At 36.4% G+C, this 14,012-nt stretch overlaps 1 protein-coding gene and 1 long non-coding RNA gene across 3 annotated transcripts; one reads left to right on the top strand and one right to left on the bottom strand.

The window, feature by feature from the left end:
• The first annotated feature begins 12 nt into the window (after positions 1-12).
• Positions 13-12,319, top strand: LOC119526058. The gene is made up of 3 exons (XR_005215093.1): positions 13-65; positions 552-629; positions 12,032-12,319. It is a non-coding gene; the product is annotated as an uncharacterized LOC119526058 (long non-coding RNA).
• YOD1 (YOD1 deubiquitinase) lies at positions 6,256-13,660 on the bottom strand. 2 transcript variants are annotated; one of them, XM_037824857.1, is made up of 2 exons: positions 13,315-13,660; positions 6,256-12,360 (listed from the first exon to the last, which is right to left on the bottom strand). In XM_037824857.1, the coding sequence occupies exons 1-2, from the start codon at positions 13,655-13,657 to the stop codon at positions 11,588-11,590; spliced, it is 1,116 nt and encodes a 371-aa protein (XP_037680785.1). In that variant the 5' UTR covers positions 13,658-13,660; the 3' UTR covers positions 6,256-11,587. The 2 variants fall into 2 exon arrangements, with proteins under 2 accessions (XP_037680785.1, XP_037680786.1); XM_037824858.1 differs by having other exon boundaries at positions 6,256-12,291.
• Positions 13,661-14,012: the final 352 nt, after the last annotated feature.

Below are 14,012 nucleotides of genomic sequence, written 5' to 3'. Positions count from 1 at the left end.
TGCCAGCCACATGCCTTCCCACCTAACAGAGGTTTCCGGACGCCATCAGCCATCCTTCAGTGAAGGTACCCTGTTGTTGATGTCTTACCTTGGACACTTTATGGCCTTAAAATTGTAACTTTGTAACCAAATAAACACCCTTTATAAAAGCCAATCCATTTCTGGTGTTTCGCAAAATGGCAGCATTAGCAAACCGGAACACCTACCCTCCATTTTCTGTGTTCTTTCTTTTTGGAACTTCCTATTATTTGGATGTTTGACTTCATGGACCTCCATCTCTTTCTCTTTGCTTTGCTATTGAGAGATTTTTTCAAATATACCTACAACCCTTCTGATGCATTTTTCTTTCTGTTCTTGCATTTTTTATTCCAAAAATTATAGTTTGTTCTCTGAAATATTTTTATTGCATTCTGTTCTGCTTTCATTGATGCAAAATCTTCTCTTACTGCTTTAAGGATATTAAAATATATATAGTGTTACTCTTCTCCCACTGTCTGTTTTCTCTAAGCAACTTTTTTTGTTTGTTTTGGTCTTTGTCTTTCTTATTAAAGGATTTCTTCAAATGTTGAAGACATCAACCTGATGATTCTCAGCTGTTCACTGAAATTTAAGAATGTGGCAACAAAAAGGTGACTGAAAATTCTGTGGGCATGGGTGGGACTGGTCGACTGGGACTTCACTGTAGAGTGATCTGGTTGGAAAATCTTTAACGTCAGTATCTTCAGTCTTTTTTGTTGGCCTAGTTGGATTCCTGCCAGAAGGGCCTAATTCTGGCAGCCAGTATATAAATGTTCATTTTCACTTTGGTTTTATTACAGAGACCCTCTGTTTTATAGCCCTCTTCAGAGAGGAGATGTGATAAGCTCTTAGTTGCTCAGAGTAGGAGAGGAGATATAAAGGGTCAAACTGCTTTTTAATCAGACTTCCTACCAATCTTCCTGATTTTTACCCCATTTCCAGAGGTACTAGCACCATCAATTCTTGAACTTTTTGGGGTGAGGCATCATGGAATAAATAGGCTTGCTAGCTCAGATTCAGCTTTTTTGAATCTGCTGAGTCAGTTACCAGCTATCTATCTGCTTATCTTCCAAAATTTTGTTGCTGTTATTTACCCCACGTTCTCTTTTTCCTCAAAGGTTTATGCCTTTTAAAATCCTTTTGGTATCATTTTAGTGCAGTTTTGGGAGCATGTAGGCTAATAAATACACTTGGTCTATCTTTAACCAGACATCCCTATTTAATATTCAGTCCACTTCCATCTGGCTTTTTTTTTTCCCCCACTAGTCTCCTGAAAACAGCTCTTGTTAAGGTCATCAATGATATAGTGATTGCCAAATTCAATGGAACTTCTCCTGTAACTTGATCTTTCCATAACTCCAAAGTAATTGGTTACTTTGTTTCTTAAAAAAAAAAAAATCTTCACTTGGGTTTCAATACTCCTGCATCACTGATCTCTTCTGAACTCTCTCAGTTGACTCTTCTGGCTCTTACTCCTTAACCTGACTCCTAAATACTGAAGTTTCTAATGGGTTTTGTGCTGAATATTCTTCCCTTTACACAATCTCTCTAGTTGATCTCATCCATCCACACAGCTTTTAACTATATATAGTTAAACACTTATATCTATATCTTAGACAAGTATAGTGAACTTCAGGTCTGTCAATATAATTGCCAACACGACATCTTCTTTTAGATGATTCACAGATATCTCAAATTTAACACCATGTCTAAACTCCTTTCTCTGTTCCTTCCAAGTAAATGTCACTTCCATCCACCAGCTGCTTGAGCAATAAACCTGAGAGACATCCTAGACTCTTCCCTCTCTATTACTCCCCACATCACCAAGTCCTACAAACCCTATCTCCAAAATATCCTGAATCAATCCTCTTCCCTTTACATTTACCTAGTCTAAGCTTTTAACCACTAGTCCTTGGGAAAATTACATGGCCACTCTATACCTCAATAATTGCATTTATAAAATAGAGATGACAATAATAGTTCCTCTCCCATAAAGTTACTGTGAAGATTAAATAATACATGAAAAATGCTCAGTACATTGTAAGCACTCAACAAATGCTATTATAATTATCACCAGCATCACTTACATAGGCTACAGCAATAGCCTCTTCCTAACTGATCCCCCACTTCCATTGTTGCCCCCCTCAATCTGTTTTCCACAGAGCATTTAAAGTAAACTTTAAGAAACATAAATCAGGTACCTTCCTTAAAATGCTTTAATGTCCTCCCAATGACCTTAGGATAAACATATTCCTTCATACACTGACTTTGCTTTTTTCATATGTTCATTCATTCAAATATATATTGTATGTCTATTATGTTTTCGGTAAGCACTTGATTGGATGCTGGGAAAACAAAGATAAAAGAAGATAGAATTGGTCTCTGCCCTTGTGGAATTTCTCAACTAGTTGGATACACAAATATAAATTAAACAAACAAGTAAAGTAAGGTACATATGAATTGGTACTTAATACAGCTTATAGATGCTTCAATCTGGATTCTTTATTTCATGTCCGTCTTACCCTGTTTACCATACTCTGGCCAGACTTGCCTGGAAATTACTTCATTTCTTCCTGCAACATTGTATTTGTAAATGCTTTGCCCTCTACTTGGAAGGCTCTTCTTTCTTACTCTTCAATGGATTAATTCTTATTCATGTTTATGTTTCAACTTAAATGTCACTTTCAAAAAGGTTTTCCCATATTTACCAATTTTAAATAGGTTCTTCCCCTCACACTCCTCCCCCCATTATTCTCTTTGAAGCACCTGTTGTTTCTTTTTTAAATTTTTATTCCTTTATAGCTTTCTCCCCCAACACCTAGGGCAATTCACAGCACATTATTGTTCAAAAATGCTTACTGAATGAATCAATATCTTTGTAATCCATGAGGCATTTGACATCATATTTTGCAAAAAGTAGTTCAATAAAGGTTTGTTAAATGAGAGGAATCTGTGAACAATTTACATGAGAAAAATTATTACTTTAATAGTTTATCTGAGAAAAATTATTACTTAAATAGTTCATCTGAGATTAATTAGGACTTTGGCTTCTCCTAGCTAAGTCTTTCTCAGTCCTCATCATTACAGTCTGAGTAAGAAAATCAAGGCTGGTCATTAAATGATGGATCTAACGGGAAGGGTCACTTTGGCAGAAGATCAACATAATTCCAAGTCCCTAATTATGTAGGTTCAAAAACTTGATTTGATAAATTTACTCCATAATATTCAAGCTCTTGGAGAAGTAATTCAATACAATATAACTCAAAAGAGAAAGATTTATTGACCCAAATGCCAAATCAAGTCATAGTTGAGAAGAAGTTTGGCATTCTAACAGCTGTAAAATTCTGTTCATAATTAGGATGGATAATTTTGTGACATATCCCACAAAATGGACTGGAAAAAATTATTCCTACTCCATGGTAAAAGTACAAATTTTTATTTAATCCAATACAAACATCCCTACAAGATTGAAATGAACTGCTAGAAATATTCATAGTGATAAAGTGCCTTTTCTTTTTGGACAGTTCTAAGTAAACACTGACAAATTTCTTACTAACCTCACATTTCCCCCATTGTTGACACAAACATTAATTTATTAAATCATTTACCTCTTACCTGACATTCCATTTCCAAAATTTTATCTTTTTTTTTTTTTTTTAACAAATGTTATGGTAGTTGTTTTCTTGATTATGAGAAAGCTTTTGCAGAGGGCTTCCATTTATAGTAATGTTGGACTAGGTATTTCAGACAAACCCTCCTACTAAACAACTGGAGAGCCTACAAGAGTGAAGAATTTGAAGAATTACCAGGTCTGAATCAGGATGAGGATAGAAGACTCATGTAGTAAGCTCAACATTTGGAGACACTTTTCCTCTGGAGATACGTCTGTTCCAGAAGGGATGGTGAGAAGCTGAGAGGCTGAGCAGCGCTCTGACAACTTCACAGAACTAGGGCAACAGAGGGGAGTCCTGACCCCACCAATGGCTAGGCCCTAGTGACCCACTCTTGCTTTAGATTGGTACCTGAAAGAGCTGCACCCCAGGAGTAAGGGTGAACTTTTCATCACTGGGGGAGAGATGGGTTGGACTTACGAAGGGATGGTATGTTTATATACTATGTGTGTGTATTATATATATAAACCATATACATCAAGTATACACTATACTTTATGAGCCAGTTAAGAGATGATCAGGAATAATTTTGACTGTATTTTGTACTTAACTTGAGCACTAATTTAGAACTGGAATCCTGAGTAAGCTGCAATTCCAAAATAATAGCTTTCAGCCTGCTGGAATTATTTGAGGGCCATCTTTGGGGTTTTAGAACATGGCCAAGTCACTGTGATACGTGCTGTAGTATCTTAAGATTCACTAACAAAGCTCTCCAATTGAATACAGTGAAATGCTGTGGGAGACGATCAGAAAATTCTTTCTGTACAGAAAGAATCTTAGAAGGTTGGAAAGGCAGAGAAAAAATTAGAAAGGTAGCTATTAAAGCAGAGACAGGGCTCGTCATGTTCTGAGAGCTAGTTCCTCATGAATTCTTGTTTTATTTTAAGCTCATATGCGAGGAAATCATTTAAGTTTTAGTGAGCTTAGGAAAATACATTTGATACCCTGGCACTTGATTTCATCAGATAGATACATAGAGACAAAGATGATCTGAGAAAGAACAGACTTTCAAAATAGAAAAATATTTGAGATGCCTGCCTTACCATTCTTTAATCTTTCATTTTAGGCTTATAGACAGATGAGCAAAGATCTTTACCCATTAAGTATACACTTCTGCCAAACAGGGAAGTCCTGCTTTGCAGCCTCCACCATATAACTGAAGAATACAAGCCACTCCCTTTCCAAACATGGATGGAATGGCAAATGGGAGAAAAAAATTAACTAAATGTTTTTTTGGGGGGGGTGGTAGGGATGGGGGTGGAGGTTCTTTGGTAATTCTTAGCCATTTTGTAACAAGCTTTTGAAACAAAGTTTTCAAGATGGCAGAGGCATTTCTTACCATTTGTTAGGTTTTTAAGGTAAATTTTACTTTCCAATATTTACCCACTTATTGATCTGAGTTCTTTCCTCAGAGAACAAAGGTAATTCATCTTTTACACACTTCCAAAAATATGGTTAGCCATTACGTCAACCTGAGATCTCTCTCTGTTCTCCAGTGAAATATCTCCTGTTCCTTCATAGAACTGGAATGTAGTGACATTTGTCAGATTTAAATTTTTATGTGTAAAAACTGCATGAAACCCCCAATGCAATGTGACTAAATCAGAGTACATTAACACTATTACTTTTTCTAGATCTTTTAACTATTTATATGCAGCTATTTCTGCAGCCCAAATTGTCATTCTGCTGGACTCAGAATTACAAGTACTCTTGCTTTTTGTTAAATGAACTATAAAGCCAAGTCTTCCCCGTGCTGGAATCACAGTGGATTGTTTTAGAACTAATAGCCAGACTCCACACTTATGCATATTAAATCTTAAATTCTGTATTTCTCAGCTTGTTGGTTTTTAAAATTGTCATTCATTGTACTATCAGTCTTCTCTAGGTTTACATTATCTGTTTAAAGTGAACTGCATGAGGCCAAAGACAGCACTGATAAAAACCATCTAAATCCTCTCCATGTTGATAATGATTCATTTAAGCAACTTTAAAGTAGTGGTTCTCAAACTTTAATGTGCATTAGAATCACCTGGAGAGATTAAGGCTCCTTACAGATCTTTTAATATGTTTGGTTTAACTTATGATGTTGGATTTATCCTGGCCTCCAGAGAGACATTTTGCATAGTGCACAAACTGATTAGCTCATGTTATTATGGTTCTATTTCCACAATGTTTAAGCTTTCCATGAGAAAGCTGAACTCTGGTTAATTCTAATAAACCCAATGTTATTTCAAATAAATGTTTCAAATGTTGACATTGTTAAAGATGAAATAAATTCTTCCAAAGGGTTGTTGCAGTTTTTAGAGTTAACTTCACACAGAACTCAGACTATTATAAACTAAAGGGAACATCCAGCCTTCCCATGTTTACGATTTGTCAGCAATAGATGTACAATGTTCAGGAGTTGAATGCACGTCAGCAAATTTAGTCAGTGAAGGGAAATTTCAAATGTTGTCTGGTGTTAAAGCCAAAGCTGTGGTCTATTAGCTTTTCATGATAAATATGTAACTTAAGTAGACTTCTTGCTCACTAGCCCTCTGCCCTCACCCCAAAATATGCTCAAACAATGTTTTCACTTCATTTATTCCTTCAAAACAAGTCATTCCACACAGCAATTATTTAAAATCATACACCTCATAAATAGAATCAGCGTATCTTAATGACAATGGCAAAATCACATGAGTTGTACAAAATGAAACTGGACATCTTGCAGGCAGCAGAAGTGTATTAACTTAGAAAAAAATGACGGCAAATAGACAAAAGATCATTTTTAAAACAAGAAAACACTGTCCATCAAGAAAAAATATTTTCTTATACCAAGAAAAGCAGAACTTTGTTCTGTTTTGCCCTTCCCTATTACATTTTCAATTCATGTTCTAAAGCTCTAAATTTTGAGCCTTTATCTTAGGTTTTCTTGCTTTAGGAAACTCCACTTCTACTGCATAATACAGGAACTATAGGACCGTATCATCTCTTTGACAAGTTTTATATATTTTCTGCATTTTAAGCTGAATTCAACATTTTTTTAAGGGAAAAAAAATACCCTTTGCTAAGTATTTATTTCCTGTAAACAGCTTGAGTCCTGAATGGCACCAAGGTGAACTAGAAAATTGACAAGAATTGGGTCCCCTGGTCCTTTAAGTAACTTATGGGCTATAACTAACTTCATATGCTATACCAGTTTTAACATCAGGCTCATGTAATCTTAGTAGAAATTCTAAACTTTTTAATTTTTTTCTACTAATCCTACAAACTAAACAAATCCTATCTTCACTGTCCCTAAACTCCTAGGTTTAAGTTTGCAGTTTTAAAACCCTAAGTATAAAAAGGCATCATAGCAAAATACTTGCATTCATGGTTTCATGCTTTAATGACAAGCTGTTTCACTTATGGCCCTGCTACAGTCTATGCCAAGAAATGGGGCAGAGGTTTGAGGTGACACAAAGGCATTGCTTGAAACATTTTCGAAAAAGCATAATTCATGGTAAGGAACGTATCCACTTGAGAATATCTTCTTAATTTTTCAGTAGTACTTTGCCCTCCTGCTCCTCCTTTCCTTCACCCCTAAAATAACAACCTCCTATAAATCCATATGAATCAAGACCTAAATCAGCACTCAAAATGTTGAATACCAGTGTTATAATTTTCTCTAAATCAAATGTTCAAAGCACTGTAAACAAAATGTCAGCTAATTTGGGGGAAAGAAGAATAAAACTCATATTCTAAGTTGAATGAGATGTGCTGAAATAGAACTTTATAAGAAAACATCTTTAATTAATAACTAGCTTATTCAAATCAAGTGTTTCACTTTAGACTTAAAATGATGTCACCTGTACAATACTTTCAAGGCCTGACTAAAAAAATCAGCTCCCTCAATCTAAGTTTGCTTAGAAACAAATGGAGAGTTGTAAGAATCTAATATTTTATAAATTGTTATAGTAGTCTTTGTTCTAGGAAAACAAATTTTAATACTGCACTGTACAAAGTTATAAATAATATTTTGAATGTTTGGGCACAGAGCATGTGCCTAAATTACTGAAAGTGAGTTCTACTGTTATCAAAATACCAGAAAGCGTGTCACTGAATACACTAGACACTGATGGCAATAGTGATTAAGAAGAGTGGACTGAGAGCAGCTCAAGAATTTTTTTTTTTGAAATTTTAACAAAATTTTCATATACATTTGGTCTCCACAGGTAGACTTCATATTTATTCCAAATAGCATTATAAAAAATTATTTATCTGTAATTGTGGTAAAATATACATAACATAAAAATGAACTCTTGGACATTAAGTGCATTGGCAATACTTTCACCACTATCTATGTCCAGACTATTTTTATCATCCCAAACCAAAACTCTGACTCATTTAGCAATAGCTCCCCATTCCCTCTTCCTGCCAATTCTGGAAACCACTATTCTGCTTTCTGTCTCTGAATTTGCTTATTATTGCATATAAGAGAAACAATACAATATTTGTCCTTTTGCATCTGGCTTATTTCACTGAACATGATGTCTTCAAGTTTCATCCATGTTGTAGCATAAGATCCCTGGAGAGGGCTGATATGTAAACTTTCATTTCATATATTTTTTTAAAGTGCTGAAAATAATAACAAATGTGTCTCAACACATGACAGAACATGATTCTTATATGCAAGTTTAGAAAGGCCACCTGAATTGTAAAGAAAAACACTCTATTGCTTAATCTTGCATACTCCCCATACTAAATTTTTCAAAGACACAGTAAACTACGTTTAGCTAGGACAACCTACATTTTAATCCCTATAAAAAGGATACAAGGAATAAGCAAGCTAGGCATGAGTACTCAGGGACATGCATGGAGACATAATGTAATGTTACTTATTCCTGATTACTATTTTGCTGGGAGTTCACTGAAGAAATCAAGTGGCATGACTACATTAGTTCTTGCCAACGGGGCCAAGTTGACCAGCAGCCATGCTTTCAAGGCCTCCACTTGACTATGCCCATTTCTTATTAATAGGAAACAATTAAGAAATCAACCACTAACCATCAACAGAAGATGTAACATACTAATGATGTCTTCATGATTATCACCTCACAATATCCCCAGTAATATTAAGTTTAACTTCTAAAATCACCCTATCTAGGAGCATACCTAATCTTTAAATCCAAGAGCAAGGGAAAGGGGGAGGGTTGGAAAACATGGTCTTCATTCATTCGGTCACTATGTAAATGGTCCTCATTTTAATTAAAAGAATATTCTTGTATGGCAGTCAAAAAATGAATGAATAGGAAGAAGGGACTCATTCTGCTCAAGTGCAGACTTAAGAGTTTCCTTTAATCCCACTGCAAGTGCTAAATATTTAAGATTTTCACAGTTCTCAAGATTAGAATTTACTTATACTAATAACTAACTTCAAAACAGTTTAATAATAAGCACAGTAAAAAATCTTTAAATTCTGTGAGGCTTACAAGCTTGAGTTTAGAATGAGTAATTTAGGTTTTTAAAATTCTCAATAATTAAATCAAATGGTCTACAAATAGTGCCTCATATTGAATTTTCATCAGAACGCTACTTTGAAAGTACTAGTGCTGAATTTCAGGAGATGACTAATTAAAAAGTCATTATTTAGAGCAATTTGAGTATCAGTCTTAAATTTGTGAATGGACAATCTAAATGACAGGTAAAATAGAAAAAAAAGATCCCCTGAATAAATATTTGACATGTCCTATAAAAGTATAAGCTTAAATATGTAAACAAAAACACTTAAAATGGAGGGGTTTAATTTTGTAAACTTATCAGTAATATTTCTTTCCTTTATTAAATTAATCCACTACAGATAAAATATAGTCTCAATCTTAAAGTGACAGAAATTTATGTTGTGAAACACACCAATTCATGCCTGGAACATAAAAACAAATATTTGTTGCATGAATTAACTTCTAGATGTAAAATTTTGGTAAAGCAAATGTTAAGACTGGCTCCTGAAGTACTGGGAAAGGAAGGTAAGTTTTATGAATAATGATGCATAAAGCTCAATTTGAAGGATGCTACTCAATGATATATACTTAATTTACAGTTTTAAATGTAATATTTTTTAGGGAAAATAAAAGACATAGAAAAAGCTATCTGGGCCAGATGAGAGGAATGAGAGATTTTCAACCACATTCATTTGTACATATTATGATTGCCAAACATTAAGTATTGTAAGCTTACATGTGCTGTCTTAAGGCTCAGTATGACAGGCAATTAAACACTTCTAAACTGTATTGACCTTGTAACTTATAATGAATGCCTAAAGCACCTATATACACAAAAGGTACTCAAGAAATGTCATCCAATGATTTCAAACATACTCTGTGAATGTTCTTTAAAGGTACTTTTAAAATTGCTTACATGTTTCTTAATTTTACCTGGCCACCTTCACCAAGAGAAAGCACTGAAATCTCAACTTTAAACATTTGCCAGGAGAGATGCTGAAAGAGATGTAAGTGCTTTTAAATATACCATTAGTTTTCTCAGTGAGATACTTAAGCAAAAATGAGATCAAGATAACAAAACTTCACAACATTAAGCCTCTTCACATTATGTGAGATAATACATAACAATTTTAAATTTAGCATCCCTGATCTTTAGAAGAATCAAGAAGAGAGGTAGAAAACTTTAGCTGGAAGATCTCATAGCAAAGCTAAATTTTAGAGGGTGTCTCTTGCAGATTAGCCCACCAAGCAAATGACTACACAAAGAAACAAAATTCTGAGTTGAATAAGGCAAGGATTTAAAAACTCAATTTTGGAAGTGAAACAAATTCATTCAATACTATCATCCCAATTACTTTAAAACTCTTCAAAAGGCAAAGTAAAAGATTGCTGATAAGCGAAGTGCTAACTTGCAGAAATGTGAAATTATTCAAAAAAGCGTTAGTGTAAGGGTAAGGCTAGCATGAAAACACTGTTTAAGCAAAAGACCTTGCACAAACCAAACCAAATTACAGCATTATCACTTTAAAGAATTTTTTCCTACAAGTTGAAGGATGTGCTCTTAACAAAAAGCTGAGGAAAATAAATCCCTCCAGATAAATCTTTACATAAAAAGCAAAAATTGAGCACTCAAATTTCAAGGAACTTCAATTAAAAGAAACTATCCTGCTTAATTTAAAAATTTTATCCAATGTGACAAAGACCAATAAATGAATCGCATTAAAACATGAAGTCAACTGTCTTTTAAAACTTCAGTCAGCTACTTCAGGCACCTTTCCCCTCATACATTCTACTTTTATACACTAGAAATCTTAAACAGGGTACTATCAGTTCGTGCTTTTAGATAACATTCTCAAGGAATAGACCCATCCCTGTAAAAATTGCTTGATTTGTACTTTTAATCAGTTAAGTAAGTACACATGTATAAGTTCTATCAAATTGTAATATAAAATCAGTTTTGGCAATTGAGTATCTTCATTTGAGGAATCAATTCATAATTTAGAAACTATTAACTCACTGAGTTATTAAAAGAACTCAGTTACTGAAGACTCTGCGACATATTTCCTGTAGCCTCACCTGAGGCCTTCCACATTACCCAAAATGTGACACCATCATCTTCTACAAGTTAATGCTTCTGGGTGCTAGTTTATAATACTAAAACTCAATCTTCAGGTTAGTGTCAGCAGGTGGAAAGCACCACCTATTCTGTCACTCCAGCAGAAAGAGGGCATGTATCACTACTGTAGACACACATCTGTAAACCTGCACACTAATTTTAATCTTCACAATTTCAGTGTCTTAGTGGTTTTAAGTTAAAGGGGTGGTTCAAACATTGTGTCCTTTTGTTCTTTAGGATTACGATTAGCTTATTGGAAAACCCAGAGCCTTCTGGATTTGTGAGGTAGTAAGTAGGCTCCAACCCTCATCATGCATAGATTACACTTCTCCAAAGTTGGTATGGCCTGTTTCCTTGGCATGGTCCCTTGCTTCTGCTTGTCCAGTCAATCCCTTCTGGCACACCATACATCTCAGGGTAAAGCGGTTTACATCAGTAAACTGTCTTTTTCTTCTAGCTTCATCTGCTAATTCCAGAGCTTGTACAAGAACAATATCATCATTAGAGGAGAAAATGGTCAGAGGAGGGGTGTCTGGGTCAGGGAAGTCACGCTGAAGTGGATCATAGTGGATGCCATCATAAATAAGCAAGACCCTTTTGGTATATCCGGCATCTTCCCCAAAACGATCAATTCTTACTGTCTGTGTATCCACTACACATATTTCACATTGATAAAACTTAGACAAAATTGATATCTCAATAGCTCCTCCCCAAGTATCATCCCTTTTGATCCATTCACAGTACTCTTGATTTGTTTTTCCCAGTATTGCCTCACTATAGAAGTCTGGATCACTTGCTACAATTTGTGCAATGAGTCGTCTCATCTCAGGGGCACAAGCTGGATTCAAGACTCCCCCTTCAACAACATAGTACACACTGGTGAAGAGGCAAGAATTGTCTGCTGGGACCACCATTCTGGCAAGCACAGGCAAAGTTTCCCTGAAGGAACCAGGAGCACCATGTTTTGCAAATGCAGGTGAAGTTTTGAGCCTGGTTTGGTCTTCTTCAACGATCAGCATGTCGCCTGTTAAAAATAAAACAAACCCAGAACTGCAGAGAAAATATAGATGAAATGGGTGTTCACTAGCCCAGCCTGTAAATTACAAACAGAAAGAGTGAAAGCATGAAGTGGGGATACTAAGGAGAACAGAGCTTTGCAAATAAGTTACTAGTAACACTGAATCCTCATAAAAATGAAAACAAAGGGCAAAATGCTTCACGCAGCTTCCCAATTTAGTGAGGGGGTTTGGGTTATACACCTTTATATTTATTTACTTTAAAAAAACATTTCAAAAACAAAGTTTCTTTAACCACATTTTAAAAGCACAAACTTCCAACAAGTGTTCACCATAGATTAGGCCACTAGGGGGTTGTCCTGAAATTTAAACATACCTATCCTGTTTAATGGAGACAGAGTCCTTGATATGAGAGAAAAGCTTTTAATTACCAAAGTCGTTGTTCAAGTTTGAATACTAGATAGGAATAACTGTTGTTGGTTCAACATGAAAGGGTCTTTAATGGATGTCTAAAATGCTAACTCTAAAATCAGTGTGCCTAACTGTGAAAATGAGTTTATGTGAAGAGGATTGCACAAACAAGCCAGGAAAGCAAAAAAGAAAAGTATCTTTTACCCTTCAGCCTGCTGATTCAGTAACAGAGGGAAAAAGAACGATCGTGTAGTCGGGACAGTAAAAAATAGGTCCTACTTTTTTTTTTACACTTTTGTAGATGCAGAGCGAAACCAAAATGATTTGAGACATTTTAAAGATAGACTAGAAAGGAGAATAGAGAAAAAGGACTTCAAGGCTTTGGGCTTCTCATACGGGTTGGGCCCTTCTTGTCTTTTCAACCATTTCGAAAGAATAGGAGATGCTTGACACTTGCCTTCCCCTCCACCTGAGTTATTTGTACCTTAACCTATCCTCACCCTTGCTCTCAAAGCCCCCAGCTGACCCAGAGCCAACTTGCCGTGACTGGTTCTCTCTCCTCCCTCACGCCCCTCTCCAACCTCCCAAGACTTTCCTTGGCACAGCCCCGATCCCCTTACCTGATTGGATGGGCAAGTCCTCCAGAATGGTATCCCCGTTGCTGAGGTCTAGGCACTCCGGCGGGAATCCGACGAGGATTCGCTGACCGCCGGGAGCGATCCCGGTGATTGCGGCAATTTGGCCCTGGAGTTCTCGCACCCGAGTCCGATTGGACAGCCCCTGCAAAACATGGGTGCCGTCCTTGGCCTTGCAGCGGAGCCGCCACATCTTGTCGGTCCGGCTGCCCACGGGCCAGGAACCCGCGGGACCACCTTTGGTCCCGGCAGCAGGTTGAGAGATGCCGCCGGGGCAACAGGCCACGGGGGGGACCCCAAAATGGCCACCTTTCGCCGGGCCAAACATCGCGAGAAGTTGCCGGTGGTTACAGTTCTCGCGATTTTTAGTACGTTTTTGCCTTAGCTCTTTAAAATGCTCAAGCTTTCTTCAAGGGTCGCTTAATTTCGGCGCTCCAGCCCTCATAAGACAAAGGCTGAGGATTTGTCCGTATTGTTAAAGTACCACTGGTGGTGTTGCCTGTAGAGCTAGTGAGCATATGTCCGCGTCGGCAGCATATATGTTCAAGGGAAGAGGGCGGGGAAGGAGTTTCTGAATCAAGTAGGTCGGAATGTAATCGTGCTCTGCGTGAGGTCGGAAATGATTAAATCAGGGCTTCCAAACTCGCGAGGAACAGAATCATAATTTAGAGCGCAAAGGAATG

The sequence above is a fragment of the Choloepus didactylus genome, chromosome 2, assembly GCF_015220235.1.
Source record: "Choloepus didactylus isolate mChoDid1 chromosome 2, mChoDid1.pri, whole genome shotgun sequence".
Lineage (NCBI taxonomy): Eukaryota > Metazoa > Chordata > Mammalia > Pilosa > Megalonychidae > Choloepus > Choloepus didactylus.
Note: the sequence above shows the minus strand (reverse complement) of the source record. Positions and strands in the feature narration are given on the sequence as shown.